Here is a 26,424-nt window from a genome sequence, read left to right on the forward strand (position 1 = left end):
ATTGGACACTGTTATGTCAGCTATAAATAGAACAAAGTTCTCTTCTGTCAACATATGTGTATGTTTGTTTATAGCCTGTGACTTTCATGGGACTACTTATGATGGCATAAATGCCTATTCAGTTAGCTGTCACCTCAGGGAAAAACAACTGTCAGGCTCCTTTTTGGACCTGTTTTGTGTGTTCTTTAGCTCTTAGTGCTTGCCATTGTCTGTGCACTGAAGACACAGAGATGGAGTTAATGAGGACCAGTGTGAATATGTAAGTGTGGGAATAAATGACCTGTAAGCCCTGTTTTTCCAAGAATTTTAGAACTTTAGAAAATAAGTTGATAGTGTATCCTTAAACACTAATGTCAGCAAAAGTTAAAAACTTTAAAGCTTATAACAGCCATGGACAGGGTGATATCCCACGTGTCCACTGCCCACTTTAAACTTACAACAACCATGGACAGGGTGGTACCCCACGTGTCCACTGCCCTCTTTAAACTTATAACAGCCATAGACAGGGTGATATCCCACGTGTCCACTGCCCACTTTAAACTTATAACAGCCATGGACAGGGTGGTACCCCACATGTCCACTGCCCACTTTGAACATTTACCATCATGTTGTCAGTTTTGTTTGTGTATTTCATAACCACCGGCGATGGTGGCGCACACCTTTAATCCCAGCACTCGGGAGGCAGAGGCAGGCGGATCTCTGTGAGTTCAAGACCAGCCTGGTCTACAGAGCGAGTTCCAGGATAGGCTCCAAAGCTACAGAGAAACCCTGTCTCGAAAAACAAACAAAACAAAAAACAAAAAAAACCCCACCTGCTTCCAAGTTGATTTATGTAAGTTCCTTCCTATTTATTTATTTACATTGTGGGCTGGGTTTTGGAGGGTGGGTGTACCTGCTTGAGTGTAGAGGCCAAAGGGCAGCTTTTGGGATTTGGTTCTTTCCTTCTAAGACGTGTTTCTGGGCACTGAATTTGTGTCATCAGCTCTGACATCAAGTACCTTTATCCACTGAGCCATCGTGTGGGCTCCCATGCTGAATTTTTAAAGCAATTGTCAAATACACATATTTTGTCCAGAAATACTTACCACTAAAACACAAAGATCCCTTAAGACCATCTAACCACCTTGCCATTATCATACATAAGAAAAGTTCTTAATGTCATCTAGCCAGTGTTCACATTCTTCCAGGGGCTATGTAAATGCTGCTTGTTGCTTCCCCCATTAAATTTGATGAAAGATCACACATTGCATGTTTTAAGTATAAAAGGCTGGAAAGTGATGTATTTCTACAACTGCTAGCAGGGAAGAGCAGTCATTGGAAAATACCCTTCAGAATGTTCCCTGTTAAAATTCTCTGAGGATGCTGCTGACTGCCCCTGCTCACCACACACCGTGACTCAGTGTGGGCAGTGTGTACCCGCCCTTCCCTCCCAGCGCCCTGTTAAACTGACTCATTTCTCATATAGGAGTTTTGTGTTTGTCTTGCTGATTGCACCTTTGCTATTAACAAGTGTATCTTGCTGATTTCTTGTACATTGTCAGTTAGATATAAAAACTTAACTTTAGGTTTATTTTTGGCAAGAACACTGCAGCCGTGATGCTGCCAGTTTCCCTTACACCACATTAGGAAGTATTAAGAAGCAGCATCTTTCCTGGCTATGTCCCTGTGGTAATCTCAACACTAACTATGGTGAAGTGCTAGTACTGTGTACCGTGAAAGCAGTCCTCAGCCCATTGTCCGATGGAGGGAGGGAGCTGCCTTTGATGCACAGCGTCAAGATCTAACCACATGGGATCTGAAGAACAAGCTGGAAATCACTGGACGGCACGGACTGGACGGCCTGCTCAGGGTAGCCTCCAAAGGCTCAGATGCGTGAACATGCGCTCCCTAGTTGATGGAGCTGTTAGGGAAGGGTCAGGAGGTGTGGCCTTGTTGGAGGAGATGTGTCACTGGGGGGAGGCTTTGAAGTTTCCAAAGCCCCCAATATCCCCTGTGTGCTCTTTCCTGCCTCGTGCTTATGGGTCAAGGCATTAATGCTGAGCTACTCTTCAGTGGTTGCCTGCCTGCTACTGTGCTCCCTGCTATGATGGTCATAGTGAGGTGGACGTTAACCTGAAACTGTAATCCCGGTAAACACTCTCTTCCATAAGGTGCCTTGGTCATGGTGCTTATCAAGGCAGTAGAAGAGTAATATCTGTGGAATAAAACAGTTAGTTATCCACTGGGGGGTTTTCTCTTTCTCTTTGAAATTCCACTTAATAAAATTAGCAAAGGAAAATCAGAACATCTATGCCTTATGCTTTTTAATTGCAGAAATCACTTCTCAAGAAGTTCAGTTGCTGCAGGTGGACAGAAGGGAAAGTCTTACTATACAATTACATTCACTGTGAACTTCCCACATAAAGATGATGTCTGCTATTTTGCCTATCACTATCCATATACATATTCAACTCTGCAGGTGAGAGATGCTGATTGTAAACTTTCGAATATCACTCTTTATTGTGGGTAAGTATCAGACAGTTGGAGATAAGTTGCTTCTGGTTGAATAAATAATCAGAGCAGGGGAAGGCTCGGGCTCAGCAAACATTACAGGTGGAAATGAGACGATGCAATGACTATGAAAGCCTGGGGCTGGTGGAGGAAGGGCGCTCACTGCACAAGCTCGAGGTCCCAGCTTTAGGTCTGTAGCTCCCACACAGGAAAAAGACCGCTTTGTGTAGTGAGCTCCTGAACCCCAGCGCTGGGAGCAAAAGCTGCTGGGTCCTGGGTTCTTGGCTCTGGTCTAGTCAGAGACCATACCTCAGAAGAGAAAATGAAAAATATAGAGAAGCAATGAATGCTAGACACTACGTGGCAGCTTTTGCTTTCACATGTACCAACATGGGTAAGCATATCTGCACACGTGTGCACAAACCCACTCCCATGCTTGCACACGTGTGCACACATGCCCACTCCATGCTTCCACACATCTGCACACATGTACACACATGCCCACTCCATGCTTCCACACATCTGCACACATGTAAACAAATGCCCACTCCATGCTTCCACACATTTGCACACGTGTACACACATGCCCACTCCATGCTTCCACACATCTGCACACGCATACACACATGCCCACTCCATGCATCCACACATTTGCACACGTTTGCACACATGCCCACTCCATGCTTCCACACGTCTGCACACGTGTGCACACATGCCCACTCCCATGCATCCACACATCTGCACACGTGTGCACACATGCCCACTCCCATGCTTCCACACATCTGCACACGTGTGCACACATGCCCACTCCATGCTTCCACACATCTGCACACATGTGCACACATGCCCACTCCATGCTTCCACACATCTGCACACGTGTACACACATACCCACTCCCATGCTTCCACACATCTGCACACGTGTGCACACATACCCACTCCATGCTTCCACACATCTGCACACGTGTGCACACATGCCCACTCCCATGCATCCACACATCTGCACATGTGTGCACACATACCCACTCCATGCTTCCACACGTCTGCACATGTGTGCACACATGCCCACTCCCTGCTTCCACACGTCTGCATATGTTTGCACACATGCCCACTCCATGCTTCCACACATCTGCACACATGTGCACACATGCCCACTCCATGCTTCCACACATCTGCACACGTGTACACACATACCCACTCCCATGCTTCCACACATCTGCACACGTGTGCACACATGCCCACTCCATGCTTCCACACATCTGCACACGTGTGCACACATGCCCACTCCCATGCATCCACACACATGCACACGTGTGCACACATACCCACTCCATGCTTCCACACGTCTGCACATGTGTGCACACATGCCCACTCCCTGCTTCCACACGTCTGCATATGTTTGCACACATGCCAACTCCCATGCTTCCACAAATGAAAAAGAGTTTAAAAGAAGTAGGAAGGAACATTTATGTATTTCAAATATCATTTGTACAAATTGATATTTATCCAAACTTTCTGTGAGCAAATTTTTACTAAATTGGATTTCAGTTTTCTTAATTAAAAGCACTAAATTTTTTTTTAATTTAAAAGTAGGAAAGTATGGCCTCATTTTGAATTTTTTTCTGCAGGAAGATTAATTTTTGGCATAAGAACTAGGTTTATTCTGTAATCCAAGACTCCAGTTTCTTAGACTGTGGATATAAACTGTGAGATTGCTGAATGTTTGCATTGTATATCAAAACTAAACAAGATAAATCAAGCCAGGTGTGGTAGATTTATCCTCACTGCAGAGTATCTGGTCTAATGGCAAGGGTGCTGAAGGGGTGGTCACGTACAGGAAGGGAACTGGAGGACATAACTGTACATCCTGGCCTGTAGAACAGAGGGGAAGAGCTGACGGCTCCAAGCTTGGCTGCTTTTCAGTAGAGGGTGGCATCAGGAGCCTTCCTGGCCTAAGTGACATTAAGTTAAGTTCTGTTTCAAAGTTCTTTCTCCAAGGAAAGTAAATATATATATATATATATATATATATATATATATCATACATACACACATATGTATATATAAGTATGTGTGCATATTATATATATTCATCATTACACATATATATTACTAACCTTGAAATCAGAAGGAATTGTTCATAATTTGTTATGTAGTTTTAGCTTGCTATTACGTGACCTTAGTTATAATTCCAACATTCTAAATGCTTTGCAAACCAGATGTTTTTCATGGATCAGATTGGCAGCTGAGCTTTTGTGAACTCATTTAGAATATTGGTTCCACTGAGGGAAACCCTGCTGCTGTGCTGTGTAGCTAGCAGACGACACCTTTCTCCCGTCCTGCACAGGTTGAGGCCTATATTTGGCCTTGAGGGTTTTAGAGAAGAGTTTTAGGAACTAGATTTACTTCTGGTTCTGTGGATATCTAGATGCGTTACTTATGTATATCAATAGGGAGTTTTGAAATGATTATATACTTTGCTTTTAAATTTTTGTCAAGATGCATCTTCAAAAATTGGAATCAGCACACAATCCTCAGCAAATTTATTTTCGAAAAGATGTGCTGTGTGAAACCTTGTCTGGAAACAGCTGTCCCCTGGTGACCATTACAGCAATGCCAGAGTCCAATTATTATGAGCATATCTGTCAATTCAGTAAGTCCATCTTCTTCACTCAAAATGTCACGCCCTCTCACTTGCGTTTGCTTTCTATGTATTTATATAGAAATAATACTGAGAGTCACCTGAGAAGATTAGGGCTCTAGTCTCGGTCCTCACCTAGTTGTAGACCTACCTCTGTGTCTCCCATGTCTCCTTTGCAGAGTGAGGTCAGCTGAGATCTCCTCTCAGCACTTCGTCGACAGCCATGCTTTTAGTTCTCAGGTCCAGGTGCTGAAGCAGAAGGGCCGCGGTATTTTAGAATTGAGACATTTGATAGCTGGCACTATTAAATAGCTGCTTGCTTTTTCTCCATCATTTAAAATTTTAACATTACTTCAGTTTTACAGCTGAGGTAATAAAAATAAGATCATAGTTCAATTTTTGATAAGTATTTCAAATTACCAACAGCAAAAAGAGATGCTGTGCATGGATGTGGGGTGGTGAGTCGTGTGATTGTGGGCTAAGTGCAGTGTTGGTAGATTGTGCCAGTGCGTATGACTACTCCGCCAGTCTATGCATGCTGTCCCGCTGTGCTGTCATGCAGAGTTAGTGAGGGGATGAAATGCAGTTTTATATTTTAAGCTTTACCAGGTGATAGTCCTTGTAAAACTGTTTCTCCTCAAGTTTTTTTAATCATTAGAAAATAGGAAAGTGATTCCAACAGTGTACATTATTGCGCTGTGTGTGTTCACATTCCAAGTTCCTTCATGTGGCAGCTTGCTTGTGTTTTCTACTGTAGGGCCTAGTGTAGTGTGTGTGTATGCACGCGCGCATAGTGAATTACCCTGAGTTTACATTGGAATTCACAACTGAGGAGAGTTCTAGACCCCAAAGTGATAAGTCGTTCAGGTTTTTAACATGCTAGCTGTTCATTTTAATTGAGATTTTATGTGCACTTTAGGAAATCGTCCTTATATTTTCTTGTCTGCTCGGGTCCATCCTGGAGAAACTAACGCAAGCTGGGTCATGAAAGGAACACTGGAATACCTCATGGGTAATAGCCCTACCGCCCAGAGTTTACGGGAGTCCTACATTTTTAAAATCGTCCCTATGCTAAATCCAGACGGTGTCATCAATGGAAAGTGAGTGGAGCAATAGTTACAGCCATGTCGTAGTTCTTAGGGTGGCAGTTATGTGAGTCCGCTGAGCTGGTAGCGTTCAAGTTAATTCAGAAAATGGATTTGATGATTTTTTTTCTAGAAGAAAGCAAGCTTTGGTGAGTAATTCATCGATAGACTTTTAAATGGCTGTGCTAGTGTTCTTCCTATGGAATGTCATTTCATGAAATCTTGAGTTGTTTTGGGGAAGCTGTGCCAGGTATGAAGAAGGCCTTTCATGCTTTAGTTCTGCCTTCTTCATACCAGTGTGGCCAGAGATTGTGCTGTTTGATGACATTAGTACATAGCTCCTGTGCACAAAGGGCAGCACATTGACATTTTCACGACTACATAGTTTTCATGTATTTGCCCTTCTCTGGTGGAGGACTCAGATTGCACGTCTACATACAGCTAATGCACTCAGCATAGAAAATTAGCATTGCAGATGGTTACTAGTTAGTCAGTAGAGAATGTGTCCATTGATGTGTTTTATAAAGTACAGAAGAAAAGCAAAGAATTCACAATTTTTTTATAACTTAAAAAACTTTATTTAAAATTTAAAACTTTATTTTAAAATTTGAAATCACCATTGTTACATTAATATGACATAAGATTTTACACATAGCAAATGATGGATGTGTGTTTACTTAATGAATACTATATATGTTCAGTTGAGCGCCATCTGCATTTACTTGACTACTTACTGGAATAAGTCATAAAGTTGGATCAGAAGGGTATGTGATGGTCTGTGGCAATTGTATTTTCTGTTTTGTGTAGTCACCGCTGCTCCTTAAGTGGTGAGGATTTGAACAGACAGTGGCAAAGTCCAAACCCAGACTTGCATCCTACGATTTACCATGCGAAGGGGTTACTACAGTACCTGGCTGCAGTGAAGCGCTTACCACTGGTACGTGGCTGTATTTGTACTTATTGATTAGGATAGTACATATTAAGTTATATTTTTACATTGGCATGCAAAGTGACATCTTTACCCCTGTATCATTAGACTTCGCTCTCTTCTGTCCTCACCTCCCACCCCAGCAGGTTCCACTACTCTCTTGACCTGTGTCCCGTCCCCCTTTCTAGATTGTGACCTGCATACATGTGCATATATTAATCATACATCTACACACACAGTTTTAAACCTAGGTTCCACATACTGGTATTTGTTTTTCTGTGTTTACTTACTTGTACTTACTGTAATCATTTCCAGTTACATCTATTTCTACAGATGCATACAATTCTCATTAAGAGTGTTGATTCAGGCTGGATCCTCCAGGAGTTCTGTTTTTAGTTGTGTTGAGAAGTTCCCATCATGACTTCCACAGCTGCTCCACACGTCTCTTTCTGAACAGTGAGCAGGGTTCCTCTTTCCTCCCTCCCTGTCAGCACCTGTTACTTGGATTTTAATGACAACTACCCTGGTTGGTGTGAGATAAAATCTCAGAGCAGTTTTAATTTACATTTCTCTGGTGGTTGGCTAAGGATGCCAAATACTTTTTAAAAAAATTATTTATCTTTTTTGTGGGAGGGTTGGCATTCCTGTCCACAGTGCAAGCTTGGAGGTCAAAGGGCAACTCTAGAAGTTGGTTCTCTCCCTCTACTGTGTGGGTTCCCAGGCACCTTTTCAAGTATTTATTAGCCATTAATATTCCTTCTTTTGAGAACTCTCTTTTTGATTCTTTATACCATTTACTGAGTGGGTGATTTTATTTTTTAGTAATTTTTAAAAAAATTTCTTTATAGTGTTTAGATATTAGTCCTCTGATGTGTAGTTTTCAAACAAAAAACAAAACCCAAGCTTTAGGGTTGGAGGGATGTGTCAGTGTTTAAGATCACTGGCTGCTCTTCCAGAAGATCCAGTTTGATTCCCACACCCACACGACTGCTCAGAATGATCTGTAACTCCAGTTTCAGGGCATCCAACACTTCTGGCCTTTGAAGGCACCAGGCCCACCCTTGGTGTAAATACGTACATGCAGGTAAAACATTTGTAAATATTAAATAATTTTTTTGAGACAGGGTTTCTTTGTAGCTTTGGAGCCTGTCCTGGAACTAGCTTTTATAGACCAGGCTGGTCTCGAACTCACAGAGATCCGAGTGCTAGGATTAAGGCATGCACCACCAGTGCCTGGCTAAATAAAATGATTTTTATAGCTTTAAAGAATAAAAATTTACGTGTTTCTGTGAATATATGACACACGTGTTCAGGGTCCTGAGCAGCTCTGAAGAGAGCCTGGGTCCCTTGGAGGCCAATATGGGTGCTGGGCACTGAGCCCAGAGCCTCTCAGAACAGCTAGTGCTCTTGAGCCTTCTCTCCAGCCATCTTCCTCCTTTTCCATGCAGACACTTTGATTTCATGTAATCCCGTTTGCCAGTTGGAATTGTTTCCTGTACTGTGCGGGCTTCTTGAAGTGCTTTCCTCTACCACTGTGAAAGCTTCAGGTCTCATGCAGGCCATGATCTGTTTTGATGGCTTCTGTGCCAGGTGTGAGATGCAGATTGGTCTTTCTAGAGGTGTGGAAGCCAAGATTCTCCAGACCATTGTTAAGGAGGCTATTGTCTTGGTTACTTTTCTGTTACTGTGAGAAGACATCACAATCCAGACCAGTTTTAGAAGACAGTTGATGGAGTTTTTCTGTCCCACTTGGTCCTACAGCGGTTAAGTCCCAAAGAATGACACAGAGGTCTATGTTAGTTATAAACTGATTGGCCCATTAGCTCAGGTTTCTTATTAACTAATTCTTATAACTTATATATTAGCCCATTATTCTTATCTGTGTTAGCCATGTAGCTTGGTACCTTTTTTGGCAAGATAGTCACATCTTGCTTCTTCTGTGGCTGGGTCTGCGAGTGCAGACTTAAACTTTCCTGTTTTCAGAATTCTCGTTGCCCTGCTTATACTTCCTTGCCTGGCTACTGGCCAATCAGCATTTATTAAACAAGTACAAGAAACAAATCTTTACAGGGTAAAAATCGTCCTACAGCATGTGAAACCTTCAAGGATTTAGCAATTCAAACATTAATTATAAATCCTTAACAAAACTTGGTTTTACTTTTTATTAAATGATGATTTTTCTAAATTTAAAGACCAAAGAAGACAGAGCTGTTGGTTGACTTGATATATCTGCATTTATTTGGTAATATATGAATCTAAAGATTAAAATTTTTGTTTTGGCAACTGTAGTTTTAATTCATCCTAAAGTTACTAAAGATCATAGTAAAGCATTCTTTCACAACTTTGAGCACAATAAGCTGTGTATAGGGAAAATGATTTTGTACATGGAATGGAGTTGAATAAATTCAGAGCCTGCAGTTAAGGGTTCACATCATCACTCATATCTTTAAGATGTGAGCATGCTGGGTCAGCCTGCAGATGTGTCTTTTGGAATGTGACATGTGTAGACCTAAGGCTTTAATTGTGAAAACATATGCTCTTTTTAAGGTGTATTGTGACTACCATGGCCATTCTCGAAAAAAGAATGTGTTTATGTATGGCTGCAGCATCAAAGAGACAGTGTGGCATACCCATGACAACTCAGCTCCCTGTGATGTTGTGGAAGACATGGGATACAGGGTAATATACAGTTCATGAATATTTGAATTTCAAATGCATGTAAGATATCAGAAAATTTTAATACACGTGAATTGATCAGATTCGATGTCTGCATCTTGCTATTTTTGTTTAAAGTTTTTATTTTTAGGTTTGCTTTCATATTGATCTTTGCTATCCATTTAGAATTTATTTTTGTATTTCGTATGGAGATGTGCCTTAGGTAGGGTTTTTATATTGCTGTGAAGAGACACTATGACCATATGGCAACTCTTGTAAAGAAAACATTTAATTGGGGTGGCTCACTTACAGTTTTAGAGGTTCAGTCCATTGTCATCATGGTGGGGAACAGTGTGGAGGCAGACATGGTGCTGGAGAGGTAGCTGAGTCTTACATATTGCAGGCAGCCGGAAGTCAACTGAGACACTGGGCAGTACCCTGAGCATAGAAAACCTCAAAGCCCACCCCTACAGTGACACACTTCCTCCAGCAAGACCATACCCACCCACTCCAACAAAGCCATACCTCTTAATATTGTCACTCCCAAGAGATTATGGGGGCCAGTTACACTCAGACCACCACAAGGTGCAATCTTATTTTCTCTGTGGATACTAGTTCTGTGAGCACAATTTATTTTACTGAATGGTAGTGTTGATACGTGTATATTCTGTGCTCACGTGCGCTAGGAGGGTCTTATCACTGTAGACATTCAGTTACTTCTCTGTGCCACCTCATTTTAATCATGTGAATCCTGACATGTTGTAGTATTCCTTTAAAAATTTGGTTGGCTGTGGTTTTTTTGTTCTTTGTGGTTTTTTTGTTCAGTTGTTGTTTATTTTGTCTTTATTTTCCTTGTGAATTCTAGAATATTCATTTGTAGATTAACTTTGAGATTTGAGTCAGAATAGTGTTGCATCTAAATTAAGTTTGAGAAAATTACTTAAGAGCATTTGTATTCATAAACATTGCTTGTCTATTTGATCGAATCTTATTTTCTTAATAAATTTTTTAGTTATTAGTTTTATTCCCAAATACTCTGGATCTAATTGCAGTTGGGATTAAGAACTTTTCCCTCACAAATCTGCTACCCCTTGGTAGAGCATTGTTTGCCTATAGGAAAATTATTAACTCTTTGACGAGAAATTGCTATGAGTTTTATGATTCTTCCAAAAGCATTGCATATCAAAATGTATCTTCCTGCCTATCAGTAAACGTGAAGGTGAAGTAAGACTATGTTAGACACTGAAAGTACCTGATATCTGCTTCTCAAATAACCTTTTCCCCGAAGCTACTGGGCAGTAATCTTCTAAAAGGTATTTTTTAAAGGATTTATTTTATTTTATGTGTGGATGTTTTGCCTGCATGTGTCTGTGCACCATATGTGTGCAGTGCCTGCAGAGGCCAGAGAGGGCACCAGAAGCACTGAAACTGCCATGCAGACTATTGGGAGCTGCCTTGTGGGTGCTGGGACCTGAACCCAGATCCTTTGAAAGAACAAGTGCTCTTAACTGCTGAGCCGTGTCCAGTTCCTGGAAGGTTCTCAGGACTGAGCACTCTGAAACAGAAGGCAGCTTAAGAAAACTAATGCAGGAGAAGCAGAGCAGGCAGCGCTGTGGAGGAGTCACAGGATCTGCAGTGTCTCAGCCCTCAGACAGGGAGGTGAAATAGGGAATACTTAACTTAGATTCTGGTAAAGAATGTTTGGAAGTGAATAGCAAGAGGCCCGAAACACTGGAAGGAACTAGCAAGAGACAGCCGGTTCCTGAGCTATTCTCCAGACATCAGCTTCCCTCTCTGTAAAATATCCAGTACTCTGGAGTGGATGCCTGCTGTGTGTGTGAGGGGACAGTGAGGCTGGAAGAGGGCGTGGGCCACGACGTGGGTACTGAGGGCCTGATGCAGGTTCTGCAAGAGCACTCCTAATCATGGCACCCTCTCTCCAGCCCACCCCACCCTCATGCCATCCCTCTTTACCTACACAGCAGCTTGATGTTTGTTGATTATCATTTTAGGTCATCATATCTGGATTTATCTCCATTATTGTATCAATTACACAAAATTCAGATTGTGCAGTTTCGGTTTACGATATTAGAGCACCCACTTGCATTTCTTGAATAGTCTCTTGTAGGTGGCCATTTGAATACTATTGCCAAATTCTCGGTAATACAGATGAAATCAGTTAATGCTTAGAATGCCACGAGAGGTGCTGCTGTGACCCACATCCTTTTTACTGCAGCATCTTTCCTAGGGAAACCAGTGCCTGGTTCTTTGAGTTTACATAGTGACAATTGTTAGTGAGGTTGAGGCTTTCATGTTTGCACATCACACTATCCTTTGGAAGTACTTTATCATAAGTCTGGCTTTTGTAATGTTCATGTAACTACTAGTATTTTAAAAATAAGAATGTTTCATATGTATTACAAACATATTTTCTAGGGCTGAAGAGACAGCTCAAAGGTTAAGAGCACTGGCTGTTTTCCAGAGGTCCTGAGTTCAATTCTCAGTAACCATATGGTGGCTCACAACCATCTGCAATGCGATCTGGTGCCCTATTATGGAGTGCTAGCACCAGAACAGTGTATACATAATAAATAATTAAATCTTTTTTATAAAAAAACCCCACATTTTCTAATTTTTTTCTGGTGTGTAATAATTTAAAAATGATATTTGTTGCCTTTCCCCTCTTTTGATAGCAATGGGCTGAGAACGTAGGGCCTTTTGTGTGTGCTTAGCAAGTCCTGTGGACTCCTGAACCACATTTTCAGCCCTGCAGATTTTTAAAAGTTGCTTCATGTTTAATTTAACTGGCGAAGAGTGACTTCAAGTTTTATACACTGACAACAGCTGAGCCCATGGTAGTGATGGTTGGCTCTTTCTAGTGCAGAGCTCAGTGTTTCCTGCATTTCTATCCACATGTGGGTCAATTTAGACAGAGGCCACATTGACATGGATGAGATTGTTTCTCCAGACATAGTCATTCTTTTTGTGATTTTTTTTTAGAGTTTGTTCACATGTTTACAATATTAGGTAAGCTTGATAATTTGAGTTAGAAAAAGTATTGGTACTGCTTAGATTATGATTTCATTAGTTGGGCTTTTTTTTTTTTTAAATCTTGAGGTCATTGACATTTAGTGTTAAATCAGTTGACCTTTTCTGGGTTAATTTTTTTTAAATTTTAAGCATGTTTTTCTTTATATTTTATTTGCTTATTATTTACTTGTGCATGTTTATGTATGTGTGTCTGTGTGAAAGTTTTCACACATGCATTTGGGTGCCCGTAGGAGCCAGAAGAGAGTATTAGATGGCTGGAGCTTCAGTTACCAATGTGAGTTTTCAGTACCGAACTCAGGCCCTTCGCATGAGCAGCAAGTGCTCTTACCCTCGAAGCCATCGCTCAAGTCCCTTTCTTTATATTTTTAGCCATGTTTGTTGTAGACACTTTTAAATGTGTACTTTGTACGTTGCTTGCTGCTATAAATGTGTTTCCTCACTGGTTACCATTTGGAACAGCAGAAGACTCTAAGTTAGCTAAGGTTGAGTGAGGGGGAGGAGCACAGATACTTAAAAACAAAGCAGTGTTTGAATTAATAACTTCTGGGTTACAATTTGACTTTTACAGACTCTGCCTAAGATACTGAGCCACATTGCTCCAGCATTTTGCATGAGCAGCTGTAGCTTTGTTGTGGAGAAATCCAAAGAGTCCACAGCTCGGGTTGTGGTATGGCGGGAAATAGGCGTTCAGAGGAGCTACACCATGGAGAGCACTCTGTGTGGCTGCGACCAGGGGAGATACAAGGTAAAGCACATGAAGATTCTTGTGTGTCTGTGTGCACACGTGCTCGTGAGTGCAGCTTCCGAGGAGGCTCTGGAGCTGAAGTTCCAGGCAGTGTAAGCTGTGCATGTGACTGCTGGGACCTGCATCCTAGTCCTCTGCACTCGTAACCACCGAGCTGTCTCTCCCACTACGGGTGCTTAGACATAAAGATGCTCAATGCTTCCTTTCATATACACTCTTTCGGTTTTCAAGTATTTGTTAAATGTACATCTGCCTTATTGAGCTATGTGTGTAACATATAGTAATGGGATCGAGTGACACAGCATGACAGTTTCTGGGTCAGAGGGTCAGAGTGAGGACTGCATGTATGTGGGTGTGTAAGGGTGCATGCCTGTCTCTGCATCCATGCCAGAAGAAGATGTGTGACATCTTTCTCTAAGGCAGTGGTTCTGAACCTTCCTGTTGCCGTGGCCTTTAACACAGTTCCTCATGTGGTGACTCCCAGTAATAAAATTATTCATTGCTACTTCATAACTATAATTTGCTACTGATAATTTATTGTAATTCTGTTTTTCAATGGTCTTAGGCAACCCCTGTAAAAGGGTCTCTTGGCCCCCAGGTTGAGAACACTGCTGTTCTGTTACTGTCCACTTTGTTCTATATCTCTCTGAAGTGTACACAAACCTTCCATTTATAGAACTAGAAATGCCTTTGGCTGGCCAGCCAATGAGTTCCTAGAATCTACCAGTTCCTCTTACCTCTCTGGACACACACAGCTGTGCATAGGATTTGAACTCAAGTCGTTGTGCTTGAAGATAAGTCAGTTTTACCCACTGAACCATCTTCCTGACCCTGCTTTTTGTTGCTTTTAATTTCTTTAAACTAGATCACTTGCTTAGGAATCTTTCAAAAAAAAAAAAAAAAAAACAAAACTAGATCACTTGCTTAGGAATCTTTAAGAATTTTAATTATTCAACTCTACTCAGATCCATAATTTTAAGGAAAGTACATTGGTACATTGGATCACACATTTATTTAGTAATTTATAAGAAGCTACACAAGTAACACTCTATTATAAAAAGTTCCTATCAATTTAGTAGTTTAAATATTTTTTATGAATTTAAAATAAGTATATTAGTAACTAGTTATATTTAAATTTGGGTGTGTGACCTTTTTGTGTGTGTACATACATGGCTGTGTGTGTGTGTGTGTGTGTGTGTGTGTGAGAGAGAGAGAGAGAGAGAGAGAGAGAGAGAGAGAGAGAGAGAGAGCGGAGGCCAGAGGACAATCTGTAGGAGTTAGTTTTCTTCTCTTACCAAGTGGGTCTCAGGATGAACTTAGGTGGTCAGGCTTGGTAGCAAATGCCTTTACTGGATGAGCCATCCCATCAGACTCGTTTTTTATTTTTTGTAAGCTTTTAAAAAACAAATTGAATACCCTATGGAGGGAAATGCTTCTTCCTCTGCAGTCTTACCTGTTTGCTGTGCGGGTCAGGAGGAAGGTCGTTCCCGGGTAAATTGCAGCTGTGCTAGCTGTGCTCTTTGCACTTGCAGTGGACTCCTGCGGGCTGACGACAGCAGCCAGCTGCAGACCATCCTTGCTGGGCTGTGCTCTCCTCCACACCACAGCTCTCCACAGCTCTCCATAGCCTGAAGCCTTCAGTTGTTTGGGTTCATTTTGTATCTGGAAAATAAATGATAAGCTCTATAGTTTGCAGTCAGTATTTGTGGTTTTATATGGTGACATTTAACATTTGATAACCTTATATTTGGGGAGCAGTTAAAGAAGGTAATGGGAATCATGTGTAATCTTCTTTTTGATGGAGCAGAAAAATTAAAACAAGCACTGTCACTTGACGTGGAACATAGAAATGATTTACTACTTTTGTTGAATTCATTCTCTTTTGTTTAGGTACTTACTTTCATTTCTTTTTACCAACTTAGACACTGTCTGAATATCTATAAGGCAGTGTTCAGAAGTGCATAATGCTTCGACTTCAGTACGAGTGGCAGCACTGGCAGTCAGAGCCATGGCTCACACGGTGTGTGAAAGGGCCGAGCAGACGCCGTAACAGTCTGCTCAGTCTTCTCTCAGTTTCCCGAGACCGGACAAGCAGTTTCTGAGGAAAAGCCACGAATAAAGGACAGTCAATTTGTAACACCCCCAACAGCCAAGAGGAGGCATGGTCTATGCAGTGCTGGGCTAGGTCAGGCTTGAGTCATCTCCACAGCAGCTCGAGGACCAGGCCTGCCCCAAGTGGAAACTGTAGCCCTGACTAACCCCTGACTAGCCCTAGTCAATTAAAATATACTAATATGATTTTTACACGATTAAGCCAATCATACCTAAAATGACCTACCTTCCTTAGATACTCAGTAAGGCTGAAAAGAAGCCCCCCACGTCCTTCTCGGGGTCACAGTCATCTTTCCATTGTGTAGGATGGTCAGCCCCAGCATGCTGGAATAATAATAATAATAATAATAATAATAATAATAATAATAAACACTCTGCCTTTGCATTAGATGTGGTCTCTTGGTGTGGTCTTTGGAGATCCAGACTCAGTACAACGTTAGGAAGACTTCAGCATTGACAGTCAGAACCACGGCTCACAAGAAGTGTTAGGAAGACTTTGTTTTGCACATGAACAAGAGTAATGTTAGTCAGAAAATTCTCTGCTCATGTATTCTGTTCCCTCAGATTGTTGGTAACGTGATTTGCGTTCTGGGTAGTGGCAGTATGTGTTCTTTTGCAGAGTTCAGGTTAGTCCCGCAGAAGCCAGAGCTGAGTCCAGATTTCAGGATATTCTTTTAGAGCTGTGGGGTTGTTGGGGGTGGGCAGGGGAAGGAAGATGAAAATTTGGAGTGCATGGCAAGACCCTGTCTCTAAAACAACTCCAGAGAGCCACAGTAAGATGCCATGCTGTAGGGCAGTTTGCTGTGTTTCCTAGAACACTGTGTGCCCCCCATGTCAGAGCAGTTCCTCCGCAGCGGTGGTTCAGCTTTGCTAGCACATCAACGTTCTTTGGATGTGACTTCAGTGACTTCAGTGAGCTGCAGCCGAAGGAGACCAAAGGTTCTGAGAATCTGTGTGTTTACTTTATTTCTAGGGTTTGCAGATTGGGACTCGAGAATTGGAAGAAATGGGAGCAAAATTTTGTGTTGGTTTAATGCGTTTGAAAAGACTGACTTCTTCATTGGAATATAATCTGCCCTCCCAAATACTTGACTTTGAAAATGACTTAATGGAATCCACCTGTAAAGTGACGAGGTAGGACACTCTTCTTTTTCCTGTGTGCTATCTGCTAATAAGACCTCTCAGGGACAGGCAGTGGGCGAGGGTGACAACCGCAATAGCCAAGAACATGTGTACAGTTAACAGGATTAGGTCACGTGTCTAATACTTGCTTCTAGCTGTAGTGGTTGATTCATTTACTAATGTTCGAGTAATGCTGCCATGAAAGAGCCGTCTGCATTGAGTTTTGCTTTTATAACTGCAATACTTCACTTTGAACCTGGAAACAAGGAACAGAGAAATATGGCATTTAGATAATATCTAACTTAAGAAGACTTGGAGTCATGTTTTATATTTCAAAAGAGATTTTATTTTATTAATGTATACATACTTGAGATGGCTGTCCAGTAACCTGATTTTATGTTGAAAACAGCTGAATTTAGCACACATTTGACAATTTATTTCTGTCAAATGGTTTTAAAAATAATATTCATTTTTAAAATTCATTGTGTATGACATTTGAACCATTTGTAAGCATAGAGTTCAGTGCTAAAGTTGTTAGTCATAGTGTCAGACTGTAGCCTTCTCTTCTGTGGTGTGCGTGTATGGTAAGAGTAGTCCCATTCTCTAGCACTGTGATGACTTGTGTTACTGGGTACCGGTTTGCCGTTGTGTTAATCCATCAGTGCACTGTTAGGTGAATCAGCACAGCAGCCTTGAGTGTAATGAGACAGGAACCGGGCTCTTTGTGGACCTGGTCACTAGACGGTGATCTCTGGCAGCCACTGTTCTTTAACATACTGCCCGACCCCAGTGCAAGCAGATGCAGAGTTCACCATGACTCAGTGGGTAGAGCATTTGCCATGCAAGCCAGATGACCTGAGTTCAGGTCCAGAACCCATATAAGGTGGGAGCAGAGACCTGACTCCTCAGTTCTCCTCTGGCGTTCATACATGCATGCCCACATGTGGTGCTAATACAAAATGTGGAGGGTGGTCAGCTTTCCCTGAAGTCAGACACTGACTTGGAGTCACAGTGTTACCATGGCCCATGGAAGGAGGATGCTCGCCTCCAATAGTCCAGAGGACCAGCTCTGTTTATTAGTGATCTACACAGATGATCACCATTTGTGCCTTCCTCCCAACACATTCATTCAAAAAGAAGAAATGTATATTTGAAAAGTCTGTTCAGAAGAATTATACTGCTAACTACTGCCATATATTTAACATTTCAAATTATTTATCAGTATAACTGTTTCCTTTTGTAAGTGTGTTTGTTTACTTCTGTATCATGGGGAGTTCATCCTGTATCAGACTCTCTTGAGAGGGTGTAGTACAAGAACAGGTTGAGCATATCTGATTCTCACCACTATATAAACATCTGTATATCTACTATAAAAATATCCAGCAGTCTTCAGTTAAGATGGGGTGTTTTCTCTGACAGTCTGCAGCTGAGATGTAATGATTCTGTGTGTATTTTCACCCTCTTTCTGCCCTTAAGAACTCAGCTACCTCTTTCCCTGCCTATCATTCTTAGTCTGTCTCAGATTAGTTTTCCCCTAACTTCTGATTTTTTTTTCCCTTAAGTTTTATACCTTAAGGCTTCCGTAGTTTTCAGGTCCTCGGTCTGAATTTTCCTCCATCTCTTAATGTACCTAGGCCATTCATCTTAGGCAAGCGTACTGCGGATGCTGGGTTCTCCTGTGGCATTCTGGTCTGCTGTGTAGCTTTGCTTTCTCCTGTTGTTCAGAACCTTCCCTCTGGTCACCTGTTAAGATGGATTGCTGAAGTTTCCCATTGCAAATGTAGTTTTTCCCTGTTAGTAATTAGAAAGGTTTTTTTCATTGGGATTACTTTACAGCTATGCCTGTGTCCTCTTTCTCATCAAACTTTTAGTTTATTCATTTTTAGATGTGTGTGTGTGTGTGTGTGCGCGCGCACATGCGCGGTGGATTTATAATTTAAAGTTTAATTCACTCTAACTACAACTACCGTTAGTTCATCTTGGTGCTCAGAATGGCCCTGTTCCCTTCACAGAACTTTTGTATGTTTATGCATGTCCACCATGTTCGCTGGTCCATTCCCCTTGGGCCCGTCTTGTGCATAGTTTTTCCTAAGGTTGGAGTTAGCCACTGTTTCTAGCCTGTCCTGATGATTTGTAAGTTAAAGTAGTATTTATATCAATGTGTAGTGATAGTTTTATTTATTGCTTCTTTGCCATCACTGTTCTTAAGTTCTCTTAGGCAATACTCTCTATTCAAATAATTACACCCACGGGTATCCATATGTACATGTGTGCTTACACAAACAACACCTTTACATCTAATCATACAGCATAGACTTAACTTTGTTTTAAAATTTCTAGCTCAGTTCAGTGACAGTGAGAATCGGCATTCCCATCCTTACTTCTAACCTCTGCTAATTTGATCTCCCTTGCTCTGCCTTCCTTTCCTTTCTGAGATTTCTTGGGAAAATATGTCTTGTGCTGTCCTTGCCTGGCAGTGTTGCTGTTCCCTGACTGATCATGCTGTACTGATGAGCCCTTAGGTTTAAGTGTTAGCTGCAAGTTCTGGTGGAAAGTGTTGCAGCTACCTTGTGGTGAGGGTAGAATACACAGAAGGAATTATTTGAGGGAGCTGCTGGGTGCTGGAAGGATCATTACATTTCTGAGGTGACTACTGTAAGAATATGCAGAAAAATCCATGAAAACCCTACACTGGGGAGTTTCTCTGTTGATCAAGTGCTTTCTGTGCAAGCATGAGCCCTAACTTCAGATCCGCAGCTCGCACAGCGTGTGCACGTCATCCCAGCACGGGCCATCCAGCCCAGCTGTCAATGAGCTTGTGTCTCTGTCTCAAAAACTAAGGTGGAGACCAGTTGGGGTAGACTTGTGACATACACCTGCGTGCCTGTTTGCACACATACACATCACATACACACTTGCACACTTGTATGCTTTATTTTGTACCTGGAATGGGACTGATTGGACTGATTGTTGCCTGGAAACCTTTTCCTAAATTGCACTGTGTTTTAAATACACTGACAATGAACTTCCTGGCCTTAGACTCCCTGAAGTCTGATCCAGGCTGACAAATCAAAATCAATCTGTACCAGATTTTCATCATTCTTCTTCCTTTTTTTTTTTGTTTTTTTGTTTTTAGAGTCAGTGTTTCTTTGTGTAACAATTCTAGCTGTCCTGGAACTAGCTCTTGTAGACCAGGCTGGCCTTGAACTCACAGAGATGCGCCTGCCTCTGGCTTCTGAGATTAAAGGCATGCGCCACCACCGCCCAGCCAGGGTTTTCTTTTTTTTTTTTTTATAAATTTATTTATTTATTAAAGATTTCTGTCTCTTCCCAGCCACCGCCTCCCATTTCCCTCCCCCTCCCCCAATTAAGTCCCCCCCCCCTCAGCCCGAAAAGCAATCAGGGTTCCCTGTCCTGTGGGAAGTCCAAGGAACCCCCCACCTCCATCCAGGTCTAGTAAGTTGAGCATCCAAACTGCCTAGGCTCCCACAAAGCCAGTACGTGCAGTAGGATCAGAAACCCATTGCCATTGTTCTTGAGTTCTCAGTAGTCCTCATTGTCCACTATGTTCAGAGAGTCCGGTTTTATCCCATGCTTTTCCAGACCCAGGCCAGCTGGTCTTGGTGAGTTCCCAGTAGAACATCCCCATTGTCTCAGTGTGTGGGTGCACCCCTCATGGTCCTGAGCTCTCTCTCCTTCTGCTCCTGATTTGGACCTTGAGAATTCAGTCCTGTGCTCCAATGTGGGTCTCTGTCTCTGTCTCCTTTCATCGCTTGCTGAAGGTTAATATTCAGGAGGATGCCTATATGTTTTTCTTTGGGTTCTCCTTATTTAGCTTCTCTAGGATCACTAATTATAGGCTCAATGTCCTTGGTTTATGGCTAGAAACCAAATATGAGTGAGTACATCCCATGTTCCTCTTTTTGTGTCTGGCTTACCTCACTCAGGATAGTGTTTTCTATTTCCATCCATTTGTATGCAAAATTCAAGAAGTCCTTGTTTCTTACTGCTGAGTAATACTCTATTATGTATATATTCCATACTTTCTTCATCCATTCTTCCATTGAAGGGCATCCAGGGTTTTCATTCTTACTCTGTTTGCTTCTCTAGATGACACCTGCAGGAACTCCTCATGGAGTTATTTGGACATGTTGCTAATTTTTTTTTAATATTTTTTTTATTGAGAAAAGGAGAAAAAAGAACAAAAACAAAAACAAAAAACAAGTTTCCACCTCCTCCCAGCCTCCCATTTCCCTCCCCTTCCTCCCACCCTTCTCCCCCTCCTCCCATCTTTCTCCCCCTCCTCTCACTCCTCACCCCCTCCCTCTCCAGTCCAAAGAGCAGTCCGGGTTCCCTGCCCTGTGGTAAGTCCTAGGTCCTCCCCCCTCCGTCCATATCTAGGCAGGTGAACATCCAAACTGGCTAGGCTCCCACAAAGCCAGCACATTAAGTAGGATCAAAACCCTGTGCCATTGTCCTTGGTGTCTGATCAGCCCTCATTGTTCTCCATGTTCAGAGAGTCCAGTTTTATTCCATGCTTTTTCAGTCCCAGTCCAGCTGGCCTTGGTGAGCTCCCAGTAGATCAGCTCCACTGTCTCTGTGGGTGGGTGCACCCCTCGGGGCCCCGACTTCTTTGCTCATGTTCTCCCTCCTTCTGCTCCTCATTGGGACCTTGGGAGCTCAGTCCAGTGCTCCAGTGTGGGTCTCTGTCTCTATCTCCATCCATCACCAGATGAAGGTTCTATGATGATATACAAGATATTCGTCAGTATTTTAGACTAGGGCTTGGCTGAGAATAGGCAAGGTTTGGTAAAGAAATAACAGCTAAACTTAAACCAACAAAATTAGCAATTTTAAATACTCTAATCTGGGTCCAGTGGACCTTAGTGCTAGAAACCCAAAAGAAAACGTATCAAAAAAAAATGTTTTCTGTATAATGATGATTGTGGCTTTTACAAAGAGGAAGTGGTAGTTGTATGTTTTAAAGCATCTAACAGTCACTGACACTTCCAAGACATGCTTGACTATGCTGTAATGAGAGGTATTCAGAAGCGGGTTTCTCTGTTTTGCAGCTGTGTTTATATGAAGACCCGGCCTTAGGAAATGGAATTGTTTCTAATGCACTGGCTGCTCAGTGCCTTATTTATGTTCAAGTTCTGTCATAGGCGCATGACAGGTTGAGCTGTGCCAACTTAGTGGCCATGAAATGTCTAGTTAGCCTCTCCATGGAAGTGTTCTTTCTGCTTGGCACAGCCACCCCACCCTGCACCAGCAGCGCAGACATACCCTGGCTAGTCCGAGTCTCAGCTCTTCTGTGTTCTTGTTTAGGATGTGAATGTGTGTGCAGAATATAGCTGTGTGGTTTATTACTTGTTCTGTTGTCTTCATGCAATGGTATATTCATTCTGTTTCCATTTAGTGAATTACTGATAAAATTAAAGAGTTTTAATTTTTTTTTGTTTTTTCACATCTGGTGTTCTATTTTATTTAATTTTTTTAATCTTATCTTAGGGATGATTTTGTTATTCACTTTTGTCTCTGCATAAACCTGTTCTATTTTCTTTTGTTATTCTTTCATTGGTACCCTAGAGGTTTATTAGTGCATAATGGACCCTTAATTTACTACTGCACAGTATAAATTGCTGTGTCTGCTTCCTCAGACAATGAATGCTGAGACCTTAGGACACATTAATTTTATCATTTTCCCACTTTTTATACTATTGTTATGTATTTAATTGAACTGTTTATACTTTAAGCCATATTATGCATATAACTGCTTTGGCCAGCCATTATTCATTAAGATTTACTTTTTAGCTCTTCTTTGGTACCCACCCCACTGGTGGTCTTTCCTCTCTGTTGAGAGGTCTCTTTCTGTTACCCAGGCTGGACTCCTCTGCATCTGCTCCAGGTTAGGGCCATGTAGTGTGCTCTTAAACTGGTGTGTGTGTGTGTGTGTGTGTGTGTGTGTGCGCGTGCGCGCGCATATCTGTGTTGTCTAAGTGTCTATGTGTACATTTGTTTATGTGTCTGTATCTCTGTGTGTATATCTGTTTGTATGTGTGTTTGTGTCTCTGTGTGTTTGTGTGTGTGTATGTGTCTCTGTGTGTCTGTTTCTGTGTCTATGTGTATATGTATGTGTCTGTCTCTCTGTGTGTTTGCGTATGTGTGTCTATTTATATGTGTGTCTGTGTATGTATCTTTTTATGTGTCTGTCTCTGTATGTATTTGTTTATGTGTCAGTGTGCATGTATGTATCTGTTTTTGTGTGTGTCTGTGTCTCTGTGTATGTTTGTGTGTCTGTGTGTGTATGTCTATATGTGTATGTCTGCTGGGAATAGATTATTTCAGTTACTACATTTTCTCATTTTTCCCTTTTATTGGGATCACAGTTATTTTAGAGCTTCCATGCGATAATTAGCACACTAGAGCTGTTTCTGTTGGGCTTTTCTCTAGTTTTGTTTCTTGGCATGTCTGGCAGTTTACCAAATGCCAGCGGGGTGTCATGTAAAGATCAGAGGATTTCTTTGTCCTCAGCTGAGCTTCAAGGAGTAGGGTTTGGTGCCCCAACCCAGTGCGCCTCTGAGCTGGCTTGAGGTAATGTCAAACAAAAATGTGAATGTGTGAAATTTAATTGACTCCTGGTTCAGTCCCCCTGGCTTTCCAAGTGGCAGCCCCTAGGGGTCACAGTGGAGGCCCAGGACCCTCCTCTCCTGTGGCTCTGTCTGTCTGTGTTTGCTCCTGTGCTGCTTAGCTTCTTGTGCTGTCATTTAACAGTTTGTCAAATGCCTCTGGGAAACTGGAATGTTGGGGTCACCTCTCTGCAACTCCCTTTTTTCAGGGATCCTGACAGCTCTGCACTCCGGCTTTCCCCCGCAGTCCCCTGAAATGGCTGGTGCTCTGATGACACCCTGCTCTGGGCCGCTGCCTCCTTTGCCCTGCTTCCCACTGGACTTTGCCCCGCACCTTCCCTTGCCGACTTTGCTCCGTATCCTTTCGCTGCAATAAGCCATGAGTGTGGACCCCGCTGTGTGCTCTCTTCCTCTCAACCTGCTGCTCCATTCTGAGTTTCTTCCTTGCTTGGTTTTCACAGAGATACTAGTGTTCTTGCTGAGAACAACTGGAGCTAGAACATAGTGCACAGCAGTAGCTCATCACTGCCAGTGTCGTCATGGGCTGGTTCCTGCAGACGGTCTCCTCGAAACCCCACCATCTTCATTGTAGCTGATACTCTCTGTGTACAAGATGGCGCCATTTGTGTGCTGTGACTCTGTGCCTAACGGGTGACTGACCGTCTGGCTCCCTCCTCTGAGGACTGACTTTTGGCTCATAGCTGGAGCTTGGTGTCTCCCTCATTCCTTCTATTCCTTCCTTCCCTTCTCTCTTTTTCTTTCTTCCTTTCTCTTTTTCCAAATAGATGTCCTTTGGGCAGCCATATTGTCCAGTAGCTCAGCTGACCTCTGTGTGTGCTAGCACATGCTTGTAAGTATGTCCTAGTCATTTCAGAGTGACACGCATACATATATTTTCTATGAAAAGGAAGGTGGTTGTGACTGTGTTAGGTAATGTATGTGAAGGTTCTTCTTAAGTTGTAAAGTACACAGGACATATATCAGAGTTCAGCAGATGAAAATTAATTGGTGCGATTGGCCTTGTGTTCTAAATCTTTCCCACTGAAGTAAAATAGTGGGGGGCGAGGGGGGGCAGGAGCATGGATGACCGTGTCAGCCGCCTTGCTCCTCACTGAAAGGGCTGAGGTGGAGGGTCGGGGAGATCAAGTGGAAGAGTGGAATGCCATGCCAGGTAGACAACAGCACAGTGCTTTAGTCTGGAACTAATTCCCAGAGACAGTCAGTATAGTGGGGGCTCTGCAGAAGATAAGGGCTTCACGGTGGAGAACTGAGGATGAAGTCAAGCTGTACTTTGAAAAGAAACATGAGCCATTGGGAGAAGAAAGTGGGGCCGTACATCCTGTGCAGAGAAAACAGGTATGACCAAAGTGTGTCAAAGATCACGTAGGGCTTGGTATTTTCTGGAGATTAAGGCTAGCTTCCTTCTGGAGAATTGTGAGTTGTATGACTTCCTGAGTGTATAGATTTGAGAATACAGAGGAGGAATAGATTTAGTGGGGAAACAATGAGTTTTCAGCATGCAGTGTCTGTGGTGTAGGTGAGATAGCTGTGTAACATCTCTAGAACTCCATGCAGGTACAAGAGGGCTAGGTGAAGTCAGCTTACATGTTTGCTCTTGGAACTTAAGAGAATGCATGAATGGAGAGCTGGGAACCAAGAGCATCTTTATCAGACCGCATGCTCTATAGGCCAGCAACAGAGAGGAGAGAGAGCAAACCAGAGTGGAAGAGTCAGAATTCTCTCCACAGTGAGTGCAGCCGAGCCGCTGGTGGAAATGGCAGTGGAATCGGATTGTGAGGGCTGTGCATGTGCAGTGTGGAGAAGCGTGTGCCTTCCCTTCCTCTCCTTCCATAAGCCTGGCTCATAGACACGTCTGCTCTGCTCTCTCTCCTCTCTGATCCCTGCCCACCTTCCTGGCAGACTCCCGTGTCTCCTTTCCCAGCAGTGGTCACCGTGTTTCAGGGCCAGTGCTGCTGTGAGCCTAGGAGCAGAGCGTTCTGAGGATCTGGAGAGACAAGGGTCTGAGTGACCATGGTGGGTACAGTGTGGACTAAGAGGAGGGCTTTGTTTCCTACTCTTTCCATTCTCCTTACCAGAACAGGTGGCACCATGAGCAGGGTGCTTGGTGAACGAAACAGGTGTGGTTTGTTCATGCCAAACTGACGAGTAAACCATGACTTGCCATGAGGGACACAGCCTCTGGTACAGCCCTGCCCATCTCTTGCTACACTCCCCTGGAGCTTGCTATCTTGGTCTGAGGCTCCCAAATCTTTGCTGTCCTTACTCTGGCACCTCTCTTGTTCTGTCTTCTCATTGGTGTGCAGCTTTAGGAGATGGTCTTCAGACCCTTTTCTGATTTCCTGTTAATGAACCTTGTATCCACTTTTACACACACAATCAATCCTTATTTTGACCCTGCTCCTTGTAACCGACCTGGTTCCAGCCTCTGCTCTCCCAGTGGCCATTGAGCTACATCTGCTGGCTCAGGGTCTCTTCAGTGGCGCTCCTAACGTGTGGGGTCTGTCGCCTTGCTCACTTTTGCCAAGCACTGTCTCTGCCTCCGTGCCTCACCTGCCTGGAGCTGCTCTGTCCTCCACCCTCTAGCAGCCTCTCTGCTGGGACTGCCGTGCTCCTCTCTGGCTGTCAGTCCACAGCCAGGACTAAGCAAATATGTGCCAGGAGTTTACTTGTTCTCTTCATTTGTTCCCGTCTCAGCCTCGTAAGATTCACCTACAACTTTAGGAGTGTCTGAAACACTGAGGTCAAAGGTGAACCAATTATTATATTTCAAAAGCAAGAGAGATAGTAACAACCATGCCAAAAAACAGACAATCTTTTTTACAGTCTTTCTGCCCATGAACTACTACCTATGGAATTTTTAACTACATGTTTAAATTTCATAGTAAGTTGTCCTTGTAAATGTTGGGTCTATTAAGTCTTGTTCATTTTTCAAGCCAGTCGACATCT

The 26,424-nt window shown here is 42.7% G+C and overlaps 1 protein-coding gene across 4 annotated transcripts in view; it reads left to right on the forward strand.

Moving 5' to 3' along the window:
* The window catches only part of LOC121453357 (cytosolic carboxypeptidase 1-like), a 131,718-nt gene that overhangs the window by 103,343 nt on the left and 1,951 nt on the right, over positions 1-26,424 (forward strand). For all 4 annotated transcript variants that reach the window (XM_041660081.1, XM_041660078.1, XM_041660079.1 and 1 more), the window contains 7 exons: positions 2,314-2,458; positions 4,989-5,142; positions 6,050-6,230; positions 7,023-7,152; positions 9,691-9,822; positions 13,418-13,594; positions 16,680-16,840. In XM_041660081.1, coding sequence (XP_041516015.1) covers positions 2,314-2,458; positions 4,989-5,142; positions 6,050-6,230; positions 7,023-7,152; positions 9,691-9,822; positions 13,418-13,594; positions 16,680-16,840 — 1,080 coding nt within the window. The remainder of the gene's footprint in view (positions 1-2,313; positions 2,459-4,988; positions 5,143-6,049; positions 6,231-7,022; positions 7,153-9,690; positions 9,823-13,417; positions 13,595-16,679; positions 16,841-26,424) is intronic.

The sequence above is a fragment of the Microtus oregoni genome, unplaced genomic scaffold, assembly GCF_018167655.1.
Source record: "Microtus oregoni isolate MIOR12 unplaced genomic scaffold, Mior012 000011F_ref0000422, whole genome shotgun sequence".
NCBI classification, from domain to species: Eukaryota; Metazoa; Chordata; class Mammalia; order Rodentia; family Cricetidae; genus Microtus; species Microtus oregoni.